A 17,785-nucleotide genomic window follows, 5' to 3' on the forward strand; every position below is an offset into this window, starting at 1 on the left:
ACGACCAATTTTATTTTTTCTCTTCGAATATCGAAACATTTCGAATAACAAGGATTCGATCGGTCTATTGGCAATTGAGAGTCAGGAGCAGGAACAGGGTGTTTCGAGGGCAGCGCGGGAAAGCAGCAATCAGGGCGCCGCTAACAACGCGGAGCGAGCACGCGCGCGCCGACGACACGCGTGCCTGGCCGCGAGGCATCTCCCCCCCCCCCCCCCGGCCACACACGCCGCGTGACGGTCACGCCGCGAAGAGGAGGAGCAGGTATAAGACACCGGCGGCCGTCCTCCGAGAGGCACCAGTCTTGGATCTCACCGCAGCGCCCCCACGATACCCCGAGATGTCGTCCGCCAAGGTAAGCCTCAAGACGACGACGGGGGACCTTCAATTGCGACCCGTCAACCCTTATTCCTCACCGACAATCACATCGACCGACGAGGTGCTGATCGGCACGCGGGCCAGCAGAAATGAGGCCGGAGAAGATAAAAAAAATCTCACGCCGGACCAGCAATAGGTAGAGACAGGAAAAATTCGCGAATTCATTTCGCGATAGGCTAAAATACAAATCGTTATAACTCAGTGCTGCCTCTGCTATTGGCTCACAACTCACCTGGATGACTCTGGGCCAATGAGAAACACCCAACCAAAGCTTTATTGAATCACAGGCTGCTACGTTGGGACGTCTCACAAGACAGCAGCCAATGAGAGGGTGACATTTGACCGAGTGTACGTAGAACTATGGAGTTCATCCAACAGGTCATTGAACCCGCGAATTTTTCCGGTCCCTAGCAATAGGTAGGGGCAGGCATTTTTCGCGGAAAGATCCGAACGCCTACAAGACTGCAACAAGGTGTACCCGCATCTGGTGGTTTCTTCCTTGTGATTGGCGGCCGTCTGCAAGAGATAAGTCGTTGCCTTATTTGACCGAGCCACCCAGGACGCGTTTACTTCCGCACTGAATCACTGTGATTTGGTGATGTTACAGTCGATTTGTACCTCGGAGAAACTCCACCCATTCGCGAAACACTTTCATTCAGTCTCGGAATCTTTTCGCGAAATCTGCATGTCCCTAGAAATAGGTATAGAAGTTAACTCCTTGATCCGGCTTGCAAGAACGAATTCATTTGTTAATGTTCCTTCATCTCTCGGTGTTTTTTTCGCACAAAAAAAATGAGTGCAGTGCTTCATTCAAAAACTTCAAGACGGCAGAGCAACTCTTCATGATATTATTTTCCTAAGAAAGACTTGTGAATGATCCAGTTATTCTTCAATACGTTTGTTTCCAACAACTTTTCGTTGCAGTTTCACGGAGTCCAAAACTAAAGATTCCGTTAAAAAAATATTCTATATATGATATAGCTGCTTGGGTAAGTAATTTTTATTTTATTTTCACATTACTTCTTTGGTGAGAAATGTTGTCCGGAGTCATAAAAAGTTTTTGTTTTGCTATTCATCATATATTAAGTATGGTCACTCAGCCTACAGTCACTCAGCCTAAAATACATCCAGCCTAATTTTAGGCTGAAAATTTTTAGGCTCTGTGACGTGTACTCAAGTTTTTTGTTTAGCAAACATTTCTGTACTTGCATTTATCAAGTATGGGAAACCACACAAGGTTATGGGACTTGCGAAGCTACGGCAACGTGGCTCTGAATCTAATAACTGGATGATTGCAGAGCCACAGGCGAGAGAACCTCCGCAAAAAAAAGAGCCAATAACGGAGCTACAGAACGGACACACGTGATAAACAGACTGCGAAGATGAAACCCCACGATTCTGCGAATGCGAGGCAGACACGCCAACTGCCGCGAAACTGGGTCAACACGTCTCTCATTAGCCGCAGCCAACGAGCGCACAGCTGCCGCTAATTGAAACGTGGATCTGAAAGCAGTTCTTGCCGTTAAACTCCATTTATTCACGCGAAAACACAGGAGACTCATTGACAAATCAATAGGGCCATGCATATTTCGCGATAAGATTCCGAGACTAGTTATAATTTAAAACACTGTAGCACCGTCTGTGTTTCGTGATTGAGTGAATTTCTTTCAGGTACATGTCGATTGATACAAAACCAATCAGAGTAATTCAGTGCGAAAGCAAACGCGTCCTGATTGGCTGAGTCAAAAAAAAATACAACTTCTCTCGCAGACGGCCGCCAATCACAAGGAAGAAACCGCTGGTGCGGGTACACCTTGTTACAGTCTAATAGGCGTTCAGATTTATTCGCGAAAAATGCCTGCCCCTAAAAATAAACTTCCCTCGTGAACTGTTGGGAGCGGACAGATTGAAGTTCGGTGTCTCGCCAGGCCTCAATGTCATTGAAAACGGACGAAAGATGGAGCGGTAAACTCTATCAACGACAGGATGCATTTATTGATTTAGAGGGGGAAGGGGGGGGGGGGAGCAACTCGAAAAAACCCATCGCCACACGGCAATGACCGTTGCGTTTTCACTTGCGTAAACTACGCGCCTCACTCCGCCGGGAGTCGACCCCACATCGCCTTGGTAGGGGCCAGGTAGTCACTCACGTCAAGCAGTCCTACGAATACGACTTGCATGCCGAACTCACTCAACATCTCACACGATGAATGTCAACAGGACGCTCGGATTGCGTGGGACTCAAACCAGGCACTTTTTGGTCCGTGTGCGATGCTTAGATTTTTTTCTTAGTTACTCATATTTGAGGACTATGGCGCGCGAGTCTCAGTAATCATCAATTGCGTGCCTTTTTTTTACACCCTTGGTATCACAACAATGCATATCTGTTGAAAATATTTGTGACAGAATGACAGATGCAAGGGAGGCATTGCGTTAAAATTTAAAAATAGCCATCAAACAAAAGTAATGATTATTAAAGAGTAAAAAAATAAACATGACGTGCGAGACAGCGGTCAGTTTTAACATCTCGCCGTGGGCGCAGCTGTCTGGTTGAGAACCTAGGGTAAGTGTAGGGCATCAGGAGGTGTTCACGTCATCAGGTGTGTGAAGCTGTTTCTCGTCTACAACTAATTGTTGCGCCATATTGGTTAGACACCTAAAACATTGGCTTAAGTGATAGTGATTGCATTGTGGAAACAGTTTTAAAATTACTTTTTTTTTTTTTTTTTAAAAAAGGAAAGTGACTGTTTTGAACGACGGAAATTCTAATTCATACTCACCAACTATCGTTCTGGTGTTACCAAACACCATTTCCACAGAAGCGACTTCACCTACACGTCGCAGCACGCCGTCTCCCGATGATTCTTCACTCCGCGCGTCGTGGTGCGAGGGAGGTGTGTTTGTTCTCTGTGGCCCGGGCGACGGACATGCCAACATCGCGCGGACGTTGCTGCGGTCTCGCGCGGAGTCCAGGGGCGGCTCCAGGCCCGCCTATTCCCCCCGTTCATCTGTTGTCCTGCTAAAAAAATATGGACATTTATGGGAACAGAAATATCAAAATTGTTATTAGCTTGCATCTCTTTAAGCGCTGATCAATACCTATTTCAATTCATTACATATATCGTATTAGAAAAAACTTCAATATTTTATTGCCTTCATAAATGACGTGATTTTACCAGAATTTAACCGTAATAAATCATAAAAAATATAACTAATTTGAGGATAATATATTAGGAATGAACATAATTTTTTTAAAATATAATTAAAAAAAAACATAGTTGAAACTGAAGTTTTACATTTGCTTAAAAACGTAATTTGAACGAAGTTATTTTACAAATTTTCCGAAGGGGTGGACTTGGGGGCTATTCCATACTTCTCTCCCCCCCCCTCCCCCTGGTAAGTCACCTCTTCAAAATATTTTGACTCCGTAAAAGTAAATGGCCTAGGGCCCCGCCAGTGGTCACGTCACTTGTCTTTCAAAAGTGACAGGCCTTCAAAAGTAACGCCAATTGTTCCAGGTGTCCTAATGAAACTGTTGTTCCGTTAAAACGTGTTTAAAACAACTGCATGTGATTGTCGGTGTTGCTCCGCAAGTGACGTTTGGAAAATCGGTAGCATATCGCCAGAACTGTCAAGTGTGAGACGCAGACTGCCGAGTGACGGGGGATATTCGCAAAGTAAGATTCGTTTTGCAATTTAAAAAAAATATTAACTCGAGAGAAAAAGTTTTTATTGAAAGTTTTAGTTCACTGCATACCTACTTTACATTTGAACATGATGGCCATTCAATTTCCAAGCACTTTTCTCAACGCTGCACCAGTTTCTTTAACCCCTCCGCACAGAAGTTCGTCGCCTGGAAATTAAACTAGTTGACAATCTTAATTTATGTAATTTTTGCTGTAATTTTTGACCAACATCTCATTAAAATTCAACCAAAATGATTCCCCCTTCGTCAAAAAAAAAAAATGGTAGCCATCATTTTTTCGACTCGAGTACGAAGATTGCTTGAACGTATTCCGGGTTTACTAAGCGCCTGTACTTAGTCTACCCGCATCGCGTGTTCGAAGTCCGTGGTGCCTATGACCGAAGCGTCCGTTCCATTCCCAGGCGGCTAACTTTCATGCAGAGGGGTTACGGAAACTGGTAGAGCGTTGCGAAAAGTGTTTGGGACTGAATGATTACGTGGAATCGTGAAGTAGATATGCATTAAAATAAAACTGCCAACAAAAACTTTTTTCTCAAGATTTTTATAAAATTTTGACGTGATAACGTCTTAGAAATCGACGAACGCCGGCTGCACGCACGAAAAAGCACGACTCATTGTCACTTTCCGCCTGAGCCGTGCGTGCGAGAACCGGCCAACAACCGCGCGAAAAAAATCTTCTGTAATATCAAACAGGTAAAGGCTGGCTTCTTAACTAATTGTTCGTGATTGTATTTAAACAAATTATTTAAATTAAATTTGCAAAAAAAAAACTTTAAATGATATTTGAAAATTAAAAAGTAGGTATGCAATTTTTCATCAATGTTTTCTTATGACGTTATCACGTAAAATTATCGTCCGTAAATCTACTTTACAGACAACCCCCCTTTTTTAAATGTCCAAAAGGTGCTTGCTTTGCGAACATCCCTGGTAATACTCGTGACGACGTGAAAGGGCTGCGGCGAGAGGCGGGTCACGTGCCATGGAGGGGGTTGAAGAGTGGTATGAAGAGGTGGTGGGGGGTAGGGAGGGCGGAAAGACAAACAGGCGCCGGAGCTCCGGGTGGTTGGTGTTTGCCCCGCGGACCGCAGCGCGCGCTGCCGTCGGTCCCGGAGCACGAGGGACTGCTTCCGGCCGGCGACCGACTTCCGCCCTCTGCGCATGCGCGTGGCGCGGTGTCGACGACTGAACAACTGCCGTGCGCCTAGCATCGTTTGGTATCGCCATAGGCCACGGTTACACGGCACTTGAACCATACGTCGCTGCAACATTTTCTACTCGGCCAAAAAGTATTCCGAACATGTGCCGACCGGGGATATTCCTCATCCAAACTAAACTGGTTTACACAGGACTTCAGGACGTCGTATATTCTATGCTTGTTGTTTGAAGTCAACAAACCGTAGATTTTTTAAAAAAAAAAAAAATTTGAACGCGAGTTATGCAGCAGTATAAAAATCAACAGATAAAAATAAAATATTTGCACTGATATTTTTTGCGCAAGTAAATAGCAATCTACACTTTTATAAAACTCTTAACTGAAGTGTGTGTCTGTCTGTTAAAGCATCACGCAAAAACGAGTTGACCGATTTTGATTGACCTTTTTTTGTGTTTAAAAGCTTATGATCAATGTTAAAACCTCGTGTAAATTTTATCTCCTTACGATGAAGGGAACCGGAGATATATGTAAATAAAACCACATTTTCTTCACATCAAAGTACAACAAATACAAGGTGACTCCAACTCAAAGTTCATTCATATTAAAGGAGGGCCAGTTTTAAGTGGCCCTTGCAGTATATACCACGCAGGCGGAGTTGTAAAACTCAATAAAGATTAAAAGGTTGGAAAAAAGATTTGAAATAATTCCTAAAATTACGACTTGCCTAATAGGTTAAAAATAAAAAGGAAATAACATCCAATATATTGGTATATCTACGGATTGCACTACATGAAACGTCTTTTTCCAAGAATTTCTGTTTACACCAGTGCCAATACATGAAAACGCTAATCTATTATATATTTTAATACTTATGAGTACTTGATTATCAAATTTAAATGATCCACATTAGTAGATTGCTTTCGTGGGAAGACGGGACGGGTTACAATTACAGGATAGTTGTGTAGTGCAATAGCTTTAAGCTTTCCTAATAAACACCGAAACGTAAACATAAAAATTGCGATCAATTCGGGCTTAAACACACGATTTCCGCATAACTAACAAGGATTATGTTTTGAATCGAGAAAACGTATTAAAATACGGATAATAAAACTTATTCACTTGAACTAGTTTAGCTGGGCCGTGTGACCGTTCTCTAAGTTTAGTTTGTTGCACTGAACACAACTTAAATTAGCAAGTAAATAAAATAACTAGTACTTCATCTACATAATCTTCCATCTGAAACAGCAACAGCTTCTGCATGCAGCGAGGGCAAAAAATAAAAATAAAACAAACTAAAAGAAGAGGAACATGCACCGAATACTATTAAAAATTACGTGTTTATATTTAATTTCTGACATGAGTTTGGCGACGGAATATGAATGTGTTTAATCTCGGGTTGGGTGTCACTTCGACTGAGGACTCGACACCGCTTAAAACTTGTAAACTATGAGAGCTACAGAGTTGAAGTAAACATGTCTTAGTAGAGCAGACTTTGCTAGTGGTCGTTACGTATGACTCACCTGGTTAACATTTGCAGTGATGACGTAATGAGCGTTAGTGTGGAGCGTGGAACTGAAGTCAGTGAGAGCCGTCACTCCGAGAGTAATGGCCCGATTTGCGTGATTTCAGTTGCTCGTGAGTGAGCAATAGTGGTGTTTGTTGAGTGGAATAATTGTAAAGTTACTAACTTTGGTTTTGGGACCAATAATGGCATAATGCCTAAGGGAAAACATGTTATGTTGGAGAAAAGATTGAAAACAAGCAAAATCGCAAGAGCAGAAGTAATTAAGAATGCAGAGAAGTGTCGTAGGTATCGAATGAGGCAAAAAGCACTCGAGTGAAGCGAGCCAGTGAAGGCAAAACGAGCCCCCGAACCAGGCGCGAAATTCGCGCTCGAGCGAGCCTCAGCCGTCCGCCTCGCGAGAAGCGACGGGGAATGCAGACAATTGTTTGGTAATGGACGTGTATGTGCTCTCTGATGATTCTGATGCTGATGTGGAGTCGGTTGAGCCAGTGGTTGTGAACGATGGGCCGAGGTTGTCGCGATTTGGTGTCGCAATTTATGTTGCCGCAATTTTTCTGGCGTGGCCGCCCGACCGTCAAGTAAGACGTTAATCGAAATCACGTCAAAAAATAAAGCAACTTAAAATTTGTTAAATTTTATTTTATTTATTTCAATCACAAAATTCCCGATCAGCTTGACGGAAATTCATGAAACTGGCGAATGTAGTCCAAAAACAGCCTACCCAGAATATTTTTTTAAAAATTAACATTACAAAAAGGGATTGGTTGACAGAACGAAAATAATGGCCAATTAAGAAGCCTTGGCTTCCATACAGATCGATGCTTTTGCTAACAATTTTTTTTTGAAAAGTGTACTCGTAATGAGGTTTTTTCAGCAGCCTCCTTCTCCTCAGGTCGTAGCCGTCGTGTGCCTCATGGTGGCAGCCGCCTCCGCCCTGCCGGGCTTCCAGGGCTACCAACAGCTGCCGGAGGGACACAACGAAATTTCCCAGCACGAGCAGCACGTCGAAGAATACGTGAGTGCCCCCCCCCCCCCCCAGCTGCCGGAGGGACACAACGAAATTTCCCAGCACGAGCAGCACGTCGAAGAATACGTGAGTGCCCCCCCCCCCCCCCTCTTCTACACGCGCAGCCGGAGCGCCGGCCGTCTGAAGTGAGGCTGATGTCTCCGACATTCTTGCTCATCGTCATCCACAAATCAAAATGACGGTCCTCGTCTGTTACGGTTAACTATTTTGATTTTACGTTCTTCGTAATTAAACTGGACCATGAACACAGTTTTGTTTTCACCATAACGCTCATGAATTCCCACTGTCCTTGACACGATCGGGTGTTGGCTGCAGTGGAGAACACGTAAACAAACGGCTGCCATGTCGGTGCGTGAATTCCTCTGCTGCTCCTCTTCTCTTGGCCTCATTCCGCTCGACCAGGATCAGACCGTCTGGATGACGTCTCCACCTCTGGGTTTGTTCGGCGTCGAGACGGCAATCCCGAGCGATGGCTGGACTCGTCGGGGCGGGCTGCATCACACGCCGTGCGGCTGAAGCGGGGTTAGGGGTCGTCAGCAGTTACTACACTCTTACGGAATTAAATACACAGGCAATTCTTCGTAAAGCAAGTAGCGAGGTCTTGGAATAATCAAAAACCGATGTACGTAGTTAAAAAAGATATTAATAGATTATGTCCAAGACAAAAATATAAATTCTTTCTTTTAATGATGGTACCTCATAGTTCGGCGAGAAATCGGAGACGTTTTAGGAAAGATAGTGCCATTCGGCTAAAAAAAAAAAAAAAAAAAAATAAAACGTTTTTATTAACTCGCTTTCTTGTTTGTCTATTGTCTGTTCGGTACAAATTTTGCAATCGATTTTAAAATAACTTCCCGATGAGCTTTCAATTGGATGACAATGGAATATTTACTCACTTTTTTTTTTCAGTTCGTTTGTCTGTTCGTTATAATTTTTTTTTTTTAACCGAGCTCCAGGATTCGTGGCATTAGGCTACGAGCATAACAGTACAGTGTTGCGGGATGCATAACGAAAAACTCGCAGGCGGTTCCTATATCACGCATACATTACAATGGGAAATGTCCGTCACACTATCATAAAGTAAGGTCTGGCAACTTCCTATCTTTCTCCTTGGCGAAACAGTCCGCTTAGCAAAGCTCACAGTGACCTTCGAACTAACGGCGCTGATAACAGTTTAGTTTATAACTTCGTCAGTAGATGTCATTTCATTGACTTTGACAAGTACTGTCAGTACGAGTCAGTCACGGCTTAGCTCCTTACTATAATCTATTGCAAGTACCCCTAATTTTTAGTTTAAAACCTAACAAGTATTTGTATAGGTATTTAAAATTAACAATCAAAAATTTTCATTACTATCTATATTGGGTAAGAAATAAAATCAGATACATAACGTGTACTAAAAAAAAATATAAATTACAAGATTTCACATACACAGGACAAAACAGCAATAATTAACAATAATAAATAACATTAACCAATTATGTTTTTAAATGACTAAAAAGTATAAAATAATTTATCATAGCTTCGTAAAGATTTATAACCTCATACAGATTCCATGATCAGTACAGATTGTCCTAAAAATTTGTGAATGCTGATTTTTAGCTCCTACGAATTAACTCATGAGATTTTAAAAGAAAACAAATGTGGGACGAGTGCAATATATGATTGATGCATGAGTAGTTCACTAACACATTTATTGAACTGCAAATGATATTTACTGTTGTGTAAGTTTTCTCAACGACAACTACTCCCTACACTTCTTACTAGTGCATGCGCCCCACGTCTTTCGTTTTAAATCCTACAAGTTAATTCATAGGTGTTGAACATCAACAATCACAAATATTTAGGGCAGTACGTATGGGGTTATGAATCGGTATGGGGTTATACATCTTTACGGTGGTAGGATAAATTATTTTATATTTTTTAGTTCGTTTTTAAAACGTTTTCTTAAAAGTCTTATTTTATTTTTTATTGAATTATTATTCTTTAAATAGTTTTTTTTACCCGAATTAATCTTAAATTTGATAAATTTATCTCAGAAGTTTCCATCTCTCTACAAGAAATGATACTGTTTGGTTTGACATCGGGAAATATATTGTGTACCAGTTGGAAGACACTTCAGTTGTTTTCTTTAGAGGAAAATCTGTCGAATTTACGAGTTAAGATATTAATTATTTGTAATTTTAATATCATTTTCTTTTCTTGGCTGTATTTTATAATGTTTGAATGGTATCAGGTAATTTGAAATAAAATAAACATTCGAATGGTACAACTCTGAAATTAGTCTCATGTCGCAGAAATGCCCTAAAAATTGGTAGTCCTGAGTAGACGCTAATGATACAAGAGGGTAGTTAATGAGCACAAATTATCCCCTCCGGCACTATATATAAAAGATCACATTTAATGACTGGATTAATTGAAGTCTGTGCTCAAGTTACATTTTTCACCCCCTGGGGTGGGGGGAATTTAGTTTCGTCTGTAACCTTTACATCACTTGTTTTCCTCGTGGCAGCTCCAGAAGATTCGAGGCACGTCGATGTGTGGAATTTCAGGGTCTGACTTTAAAGTAAAATAATACTAATCGAGTATCCGCTTTACTCAATGCCAACCACGTGACAGCCGCCGCCTACAAACGACAGAAATAAAAATATAGTTTAAAAACTAAAAAAATCACGCTTTTATCAGTTACACACTAAAAAGTTGAAAAATTCACTAGCCACCTCCTGGATCCAACATCAGATAAGTTCGATGTTTCCAAATTATTGTATTGTCATCCGGATTTCATTTACTTGCAAAGTTTCAAATCTATACGACGAATAGAAGTAGGTTAAAATCGACTTTCAATATTTGTTTACATAGAGCGTTAGTCAGTTACAAGTGAGGCTAATGTAAGTGTGTTAATAAGGTTTTTGGTGAAGGTACAACCTACGATGCTCACAAGAATGAGTAAATTTAAGGTGGTTCTCGAAGTTATACATCGTTAGGTTTTTTATCTCTCTCTAACCACTGATTATTATCCCACTAGGCGTTCACATTAATATATAATTTGAAAAAAATTCTACGTTTTTGCCCGACCCACACATTTAAAATAGATATAAAAATTTTCAAACGAAAATAACGTAATTATTAAGCGTTTTAGACATGATTTTACGAAGCGGAAGAATTAAAATGAAGGACAGAAATTAAAATGAGTGTAAGGAAGCAGTTTAAATCAGTCTGGATTCAGGAACAATCTTACCCTGCTAAGGAAAATTAAATCACAAAATGGCCAAAATAGGATAAAGTCAACGGTCTACTAACAAGAAGAGCCCACTCCTGTGGTATGATTGGTAAACAGTTTTTACAACACATAATTTGGTTTTATAAAATCTCATAATATTGTTTAATCCCTAGACGGAAAAATAGTCAAAACTAGATCCAAACGCTTTTTACAGAGGACAGCGTAGAAATTTTTCTTCGTTTCAACCTAACATAGTACCATTATTCTTTCAAAAGTACATACATCTGGTAGAAACATTATAATTTTTAAATCTAAGAAAAATGTTTACGTTGCATGATTAATTTTTAAAAATTTAAAGTTAGATCTTTGAAAATAAAAATGCAATTAAGTTAAGAAACCTTAAAAAATTATTAAATACAACTCTAAATTAATAATTAAATCCTAACGGGACCTCAAAGTTTTAAAAATAACATGTTAACTAATCTAAAATATTTTATTACTAAAACATGATAAGTTCAATTAGGATTCTTATAAAATAATAAATAACGTAACAACCAATTCAACTCATGTTTACACAAACTTTAGTTTTGCCACTTAAAAAACATATTCGTTTGCCCTATATAAATAAATGATTAAAAATAATTATTTATAGTACCTAATCAAACAAAATGTTTGTTTACTCATTAGATAGGTTTTTTTAATCTTCAAAGATGTTGTGTGATAAATTACCTTTTTTTTTTCAGTTTCCTCAGAAAGGATTTCAACTCCAGAGTCGATTTTCAAAGGCCTCCCATTTTTTGATTTTTCTGTCGTCAACCCCACTTCTTTGTAAACTAAATACACCGATGTCGTCCCTTAATTAGGCCGATCTACCGCTTCCTCGCTACCCTCCCCCCTTGTGCACCTTAAAACAATAAGCCCACCTCCTCTCACAGTGAGGAGGAATTCTCGACTACATGACGTTGCTCAAGAATCTTCTTACATTCCTCAATGTAAGTTCAAGAGACGCGCTGTCAAAACTTCATATTCCTTAAAGGTGGAAGCGGAGAGCGCCTTTAGCGTCGTCAGAGTGCATTCGTTACCACGGATTGGCAAATTTCATTCCCGTGCCAACGTGTGGATTCTGCAAATCCGTTTGGCTTTTGTTTCCCAAAATTTATGATTTCTCGTATTATTAGCTAACTCTTTTAAATCTCTACAGAATTCACAAATTGAGAAGATTTCCACTGTGCAGTAAACAAAGCTACAAATATGAAAAATTAAAAAAAAATTCTATAGTTATGATACATCCTACATAGAAATGGAATCTGCTGCAAATACTTATATTCGTCCAATCGTTGTGCTCGTTGTAAAATCGTGTTATTTATGTGAGCAGACGCAGTAATGTCAATGTTCATTGTGAAAAAAGGGCGAGGGATACGTGATAAGTCGTGGGTTCGAACCCCGGGCTTGAGCGACCTCCACTCAGGGTTCCGAAACGAGAAAAAAGTTGCAGTCAGCCAGATGACACCAAACTTACGTCTGTGAAGTAGGTAGATTTAAGCAACAGGCCAAAGTTTACAAACCAGTTATTCTATCTAATTCCAAGAAAATTAGAGGAATCAAAAACAACATAGACACCATATGGGTGAATTGATAAAAATGACGGCGTTTAAGAAACTTTGCATAGAACAAATGATCGCCTAACCATTTACAAATCATTTCTCTTTCCAGATGCACGAGAATGGAAACAATTGCACTCTAAAGCATGTATCACAATAAAGAGTGCGCAGTAACAAATATCCTACGCCACTTGCAGCTAACAGGAAAGTATTACCAATACAATTACGTTCAGAGTGTTAAAGATACACGACTTCACATTGTCCTCAGGACACAGATGTTTCCCTAAGCACATACGTTCAAATTTATTCAAATCTCCTGGATCCTAACCCCCAAATACGTAGGGCATACTAGAGGTTATCATTATCTTTCGGTCTTATCTTATTAAAGTCTCACACTCTTGGGCCTTCCTATCTTGAAATCTAGTTATTCTGGGAATTATTACTGTATGATACTTTAGCAAATTTTGTGCAGTATCTGGTAGATTTTACTTGAAATATATATATATATTTTTCGATTGTACAATTATTTATCTTAAAATAAAAAGTTACTCTTTGAGACGGTCTATCCTGGTACACTGAAAGAAATTTTCGTATATTTTACAAGGAAAATCCTTGGAAACCCTGTTGCCAAGGATATTACTTATAAAACTACAAGGCAGAGCTTTGTACCATGTGCAATTTTGCAAGGCTCTGCCTTGTAGTTTTGCAAGAAATATCCTTGGCAACAGGAGGGTTTCCAAGAATTTCCCTTGTAAAAGTACAAATTTTTTTTTTAGAGTGTAGGTGTGTGCGTGTGTATGTGTGGTCGGGAGGCGGAGTGACGACTGTGTGACCGTGACTGCGACGTGTGCAGGCGTACCCGCAGTACCGGTTCGACTACGCCGTGCACGACCCGCACACGGGCGACGTCAAGTCGCAGTGGGAGTCGCGCGACGGCGACGTGGTGAAGGGCGGCTACAGCCTCGTCGAGCCGGACGGCACCCTGCGCACCGTCGAGTACACCTCGGACAAGCACAGCGGCTTCAACGCCGTCGTCAAGAGGTCCGGCCACGCCGTGCATCCTCAGACGACGGCTCAGCAGCAGGAGATCCCCCACCACGAGCCCTGACCGCCCCCTCACTTCCCCTCCCCCCCCTCCTGGAGTCTGTGTGACGGGTCATGTGTTCGAATACACGGCATGATAAACATCTAAGATATTTAATTCTCGACACATGTGGCACTTGAATAATCCACCCTCACTCACGCTACCTCAAAAATCCCACCCCCCTCCTTCAAGAGTCTGTGTGACGGGTCATGTGTTCGAATACACGGCATGATAAACATCTAAGATATTTAATTCTCGACCCATGTGGCACTTGAATAATCCACCCTCACTCACGCTACCTCAAAAATCCCACCCCCCTCCTTCAAGAGTCTGTGTGACGGGTCATGTGTTCGAATACACGGCATGATAAACATCTAAGATATTTAATTCTCGACCCATGTGGCACTTGAATAATCCACCCTCACTCACGCTACCTCAAAAATCCCACCCCCCTCCTTCAAGAGTCTGTGTGACGGGTCATGTGTTCGAATACACGGCATGATAAACATCTAAGATATTTAATTCTCGACCCATGTGGCACTTGAATAATCCACCCTCACTCACGCTACCTCAAAAATCCCACCCCCCTCCTTCAAGAGTCTGTGTGACGGGTCATGTGTTCGAATACACGGCATGATAAACATCTAAGATATTTAATTCTCGACCCATGTGGCACTTGAATAATCCACCCTCACTCACGCTACCTCAAAAATCCCACCCCCTCCTTCAAGAGTCTGTGTGACGGGTCATGTGTTCGAATACACGGCATGATAAACATCTAAGATATTTAATTCTCGACCCATGTGGCACTTGAATAATCCACCCTCACTCACGCTACCTCAAAAATCCCACCCCCCTCCTTCAAGAGTCTGTGTGACGGGTCATGTGTTCGAATACACGGCATGATAAACATCTAAGATATTTAATTCTCGACCCATGTGGCACTTGAATAATCCACCCTCACTCCCTCTCCCTCAAAAATCCCACCATAACCCCCCTCCTAGATTCTGTGTGACGGGTCATGTGTTCGAATACACGGCATGATAAACATCTAAGATAGTTTATTCTCCACCCTCACTTCCGCTCCCTCAAAAAATCCCACCACAAACACTCCCTCTCCCCCTCCTGGAGTCTGTGTAACGGGTCATGTGTTCAAATACACACGGCATGATAAACATCTACGGCAGTTTATTCTCAACACATGTGGCACTTGAATAATCCACCCTCACTTCCGCTCCCTCAAAAATCCCACAACCAACCTCCCCCCTCCTAGAGTATGTGTGACGGGTCATATGTTCGAATACACGGCATGATAAACATCTATGACAGTTTATTCTCGACACATGTGGCACTTGAATAATCCACCCTCACTTTCTCTCCCTCAAAAAATCCCACCACAAACACTCCCCCCCCTTCCTAGAGCCTGTGTGACGGGTATTGTGTTCCAATACACGGCATGATAAACATCTGCGATAGTTTATTCTCGACACTTGTGGCACTTGAATAATCCACCCTCAATTCCGCTCCCTCAAAAAATTACACCACAAACCCTCCCCCTTCCTCCTAGAGTCTGTGTGACGGGTCATGTGTTCCAATACACGGCATGATAAACATCTACGGTAGTTTATTCTCGACACATGTGGACAATTGAATAATCCATCCTCACTTCCGCTCCCTCAAAAATCCCAACACAACCCCCTCCCCCTCTTTATAGTCTGTGTGACGGGTCAAGTGTTAAAATACCCCTAATAATTATATATTATTAAAATAAAACATAGAAAATATTTGAAGAAAAGAAATTCAGAAATTGGTAAAGATTACATTATTTTTCTCCACAGAAGCTATTAAAGGGATGTTTGAATATGCCTTCAGCTACATTGCTCTGTGAATGTTTGATAAGCACTTTAGGAAAACAATTTTCGACCAAAAAGGATTTGTTTACATCCTAACAATGTAAACATATTTTTATTTTATTTAGAAAATATAAAAAAAAATCACTGATTTGAAAGGTTCTAAACTTAAATTTCTGTGTTTCGCACTTACAGTATTTTATTCCTGCGTCTTGAGTTCTGGATTCGTATTTGAAATATGCTTTCAGGAATATAATTCGAGGTTAGATTCTGAGAAAAAGTGTATTCGACCCATAACTAGTGTAATCAGCTGTAGTCTACAACCAAAAAAAAATATCCAGATATTAAATAAACGTTATAAAATAACTTGAATTAATTAATTTTTACTTAAAAATGTTGATGCCCTAAATAAATATGGTAGGAGGAATTGTACCCTATCGCGACCTGACGATTAGCAAACACTGGTTTAGCGCACCTTGTACGGAAAATAAACTGTCGCCAGAAAGGAAATTGATCTCTTTATTCACGTTACAGGTATGTGGGAGTAATGATCTTAGTCCTCCGTGTGTACCACTGTTTCCGTAGAACGAACATTTGATAATCGGTTTGAAATATTTAATAAGTCCCGAACACAAACAAAATATGAGTGCTCATTACAACAAAGTGTGAGAGTGCTCATTAGAAAGTAAAAAAAATCAATAAAATTATATATTGTCGCAAAATTACATTTATGTACCCACAAATTATTTAGCAGGATTTCTTTTACAAAGTATTTTCCGGCGACCAAAAATTTTATTTTACGTAATTATAATTAAGTCTGATGTAACGATATAATAAACGGCGGCCTTTCAGCAAATAGGTTACTTTTAGTTTCATACACATTTGGTCATGATTTAGCGTGATGATTGAGTTATTGAGTTATTGACGATCTCACGGTTTCACTTGAGCGGTGCAAGAATACAAGTCACTAGACCTAAAGAAATCTAAAATTGGAAATGCGGTAGAAGGACACATAGTGGCCTAGATGAAAACATTAGCAGGTGTTCCAAAGAAATTTAAAGGCATTGCACAAGTAAGTATATATTTTTGTCTTCATCAACAGCATTCAGGAGAACAATAATGAGATGTGGAGACTGCAGGAAAACACCGAAGAGTGCGCAAGAGAACTATGCTTCATTTTATTTATAAATTGACATACACCAGTCCGAAAGTTTTTTTAACAGAATGAAAAACATGATATTAAAAACACTTTATAGCTTCAATCGAGTGAAGCTGAATATATTTCGAGCAAAAAAGACTAGAGAACATTAATTGAAAACGAGATACGCACGTAAAAACGAATTCACTAGTTATTCATGTTATGTATTATTCATTTACTTATTTTTATAACTTTATGACAAATATTATTTGCCGACATAGAAAATTGATTTGACGCAACAATTTGAAATTCATCAGAGAATAGTGCTCGCAAAATAATACCCATAAATCTCATATTAATATTGCACTGACGTTGACAGCAAATTCGTTCAGTAAATGTCATACAGCTACGTAAAATGGTTTTATTGGCCGTAGTTGGCTAAATTATAAATTCAAAGTGCAAGTTATCATATATAAAAAGCGTACTACAAGAACACATAGCTAACGTTTCTTGTATTAATTTGTATAAAATATACATCATATTTATAAAAAGTGCTGATTTTAAAAATAACATTAGCACGTGTTTAAATACAATACAATAAAATAAATATAATTAAAAAACTATAGTACACTTAGGTATTTCTAATTATACGTGTTATAATTATTATTGACTACCTACTTTTGAAAATTATATAAAATATAATGAAAAACATTAAAGGTTTCAGCAGGATTAGTTTTTGAAGAAATAAACGTGACGCAGCTGAAAAAACGAGAATGCTTTGTTACGAAACCGAAATTTAACAAGTCAATGACTGTATTACAGATGATCAGCTAACACGATATCCGACTAACACGAAAGTTTGAGGGTGCCGTCGGTTTTGTATGATCGATAGGCCAGAAGATCAAATCTCAGCAAAGTATTCTACAAATTCGACCTTCAAGGCTTTAATAAAAATGTTTGGCATCAAACATTAATCTACATTTAGTAATGTCAAAGCCTGCATAGTCGAGAGGTTTAACAGAAACTTATTTGCGCACGGGTAGTGAACTTACGGGGTTGGATATCGTGCCGAACCTGATTTATGAATGCAATTCCATGATTCATT

General features: G+C 40.1%; 1 protein-coding gene across 2 annotated transcripts; it reads left to right on the forward strand.

Moving 5' to 3' along the window:
* The first annotated feature begins 296 nt into the window (after positions 1-296).
* Positions 297-15,307, forward strand: LOC134541988 (cuticle protein 19-like). 2 transcript variants are annotated; one of them, XR_010076715.1, is made up of 4 exons: positions 297-353; positions 7,653-7,775; positions 13,462-14,751; positions 14,880-15,307. XR_010076715.1 is itself a non-coding variant. In XM_063385764.1 (3 exons), exons 1-3 carry the CDS (start codon positions 339-341, stop codon positions 13,714-13,716), a joined length of 393 nt encoding a protein of 130 aa, XP_063241834.1. In that variant the 5' UTR covers positions 297-338; the 3' UTR covers positions 13,717-15,307. The 2 variants fall into 2 exon arrangements, 1 of the variants encoding a protein (XP_063241834.1); XM_063385764.1 differs by having other exon boundaries at positions 13,462-15,307.
* Positions 15,308-17,785: the final 2,478 nt, after the last annotated feature.

This window comes from Bacillus rossius, assembly GCF_032445375.1.
Source record: "Bacillus rossius redtenbacheri isolate Brsri chromosome 4 unlocalized genomic scaffold, Brsri_v3 Brsri_v3_scf4_2, whole genome shotgun sequence".
Lineage (NCBI taxonomy): Eukaryota > Metazoa > Arthropoda > Insecta > Phasmatodea > Bacillidae > Bacillus > Bacillus rossius.

Excerpts from the sequence above, each read along its gene's own strand:
- LOC134541988 (XM_063385764.1), top strand. Across the intron at positions 7,776-13,461 it reads AGCAGCACGTCGAAGAATAC|GCGTACCCGCAGTACCGGTT; the intron begins GTGAGTGCCCCC and ends CGACGTGTGCAG.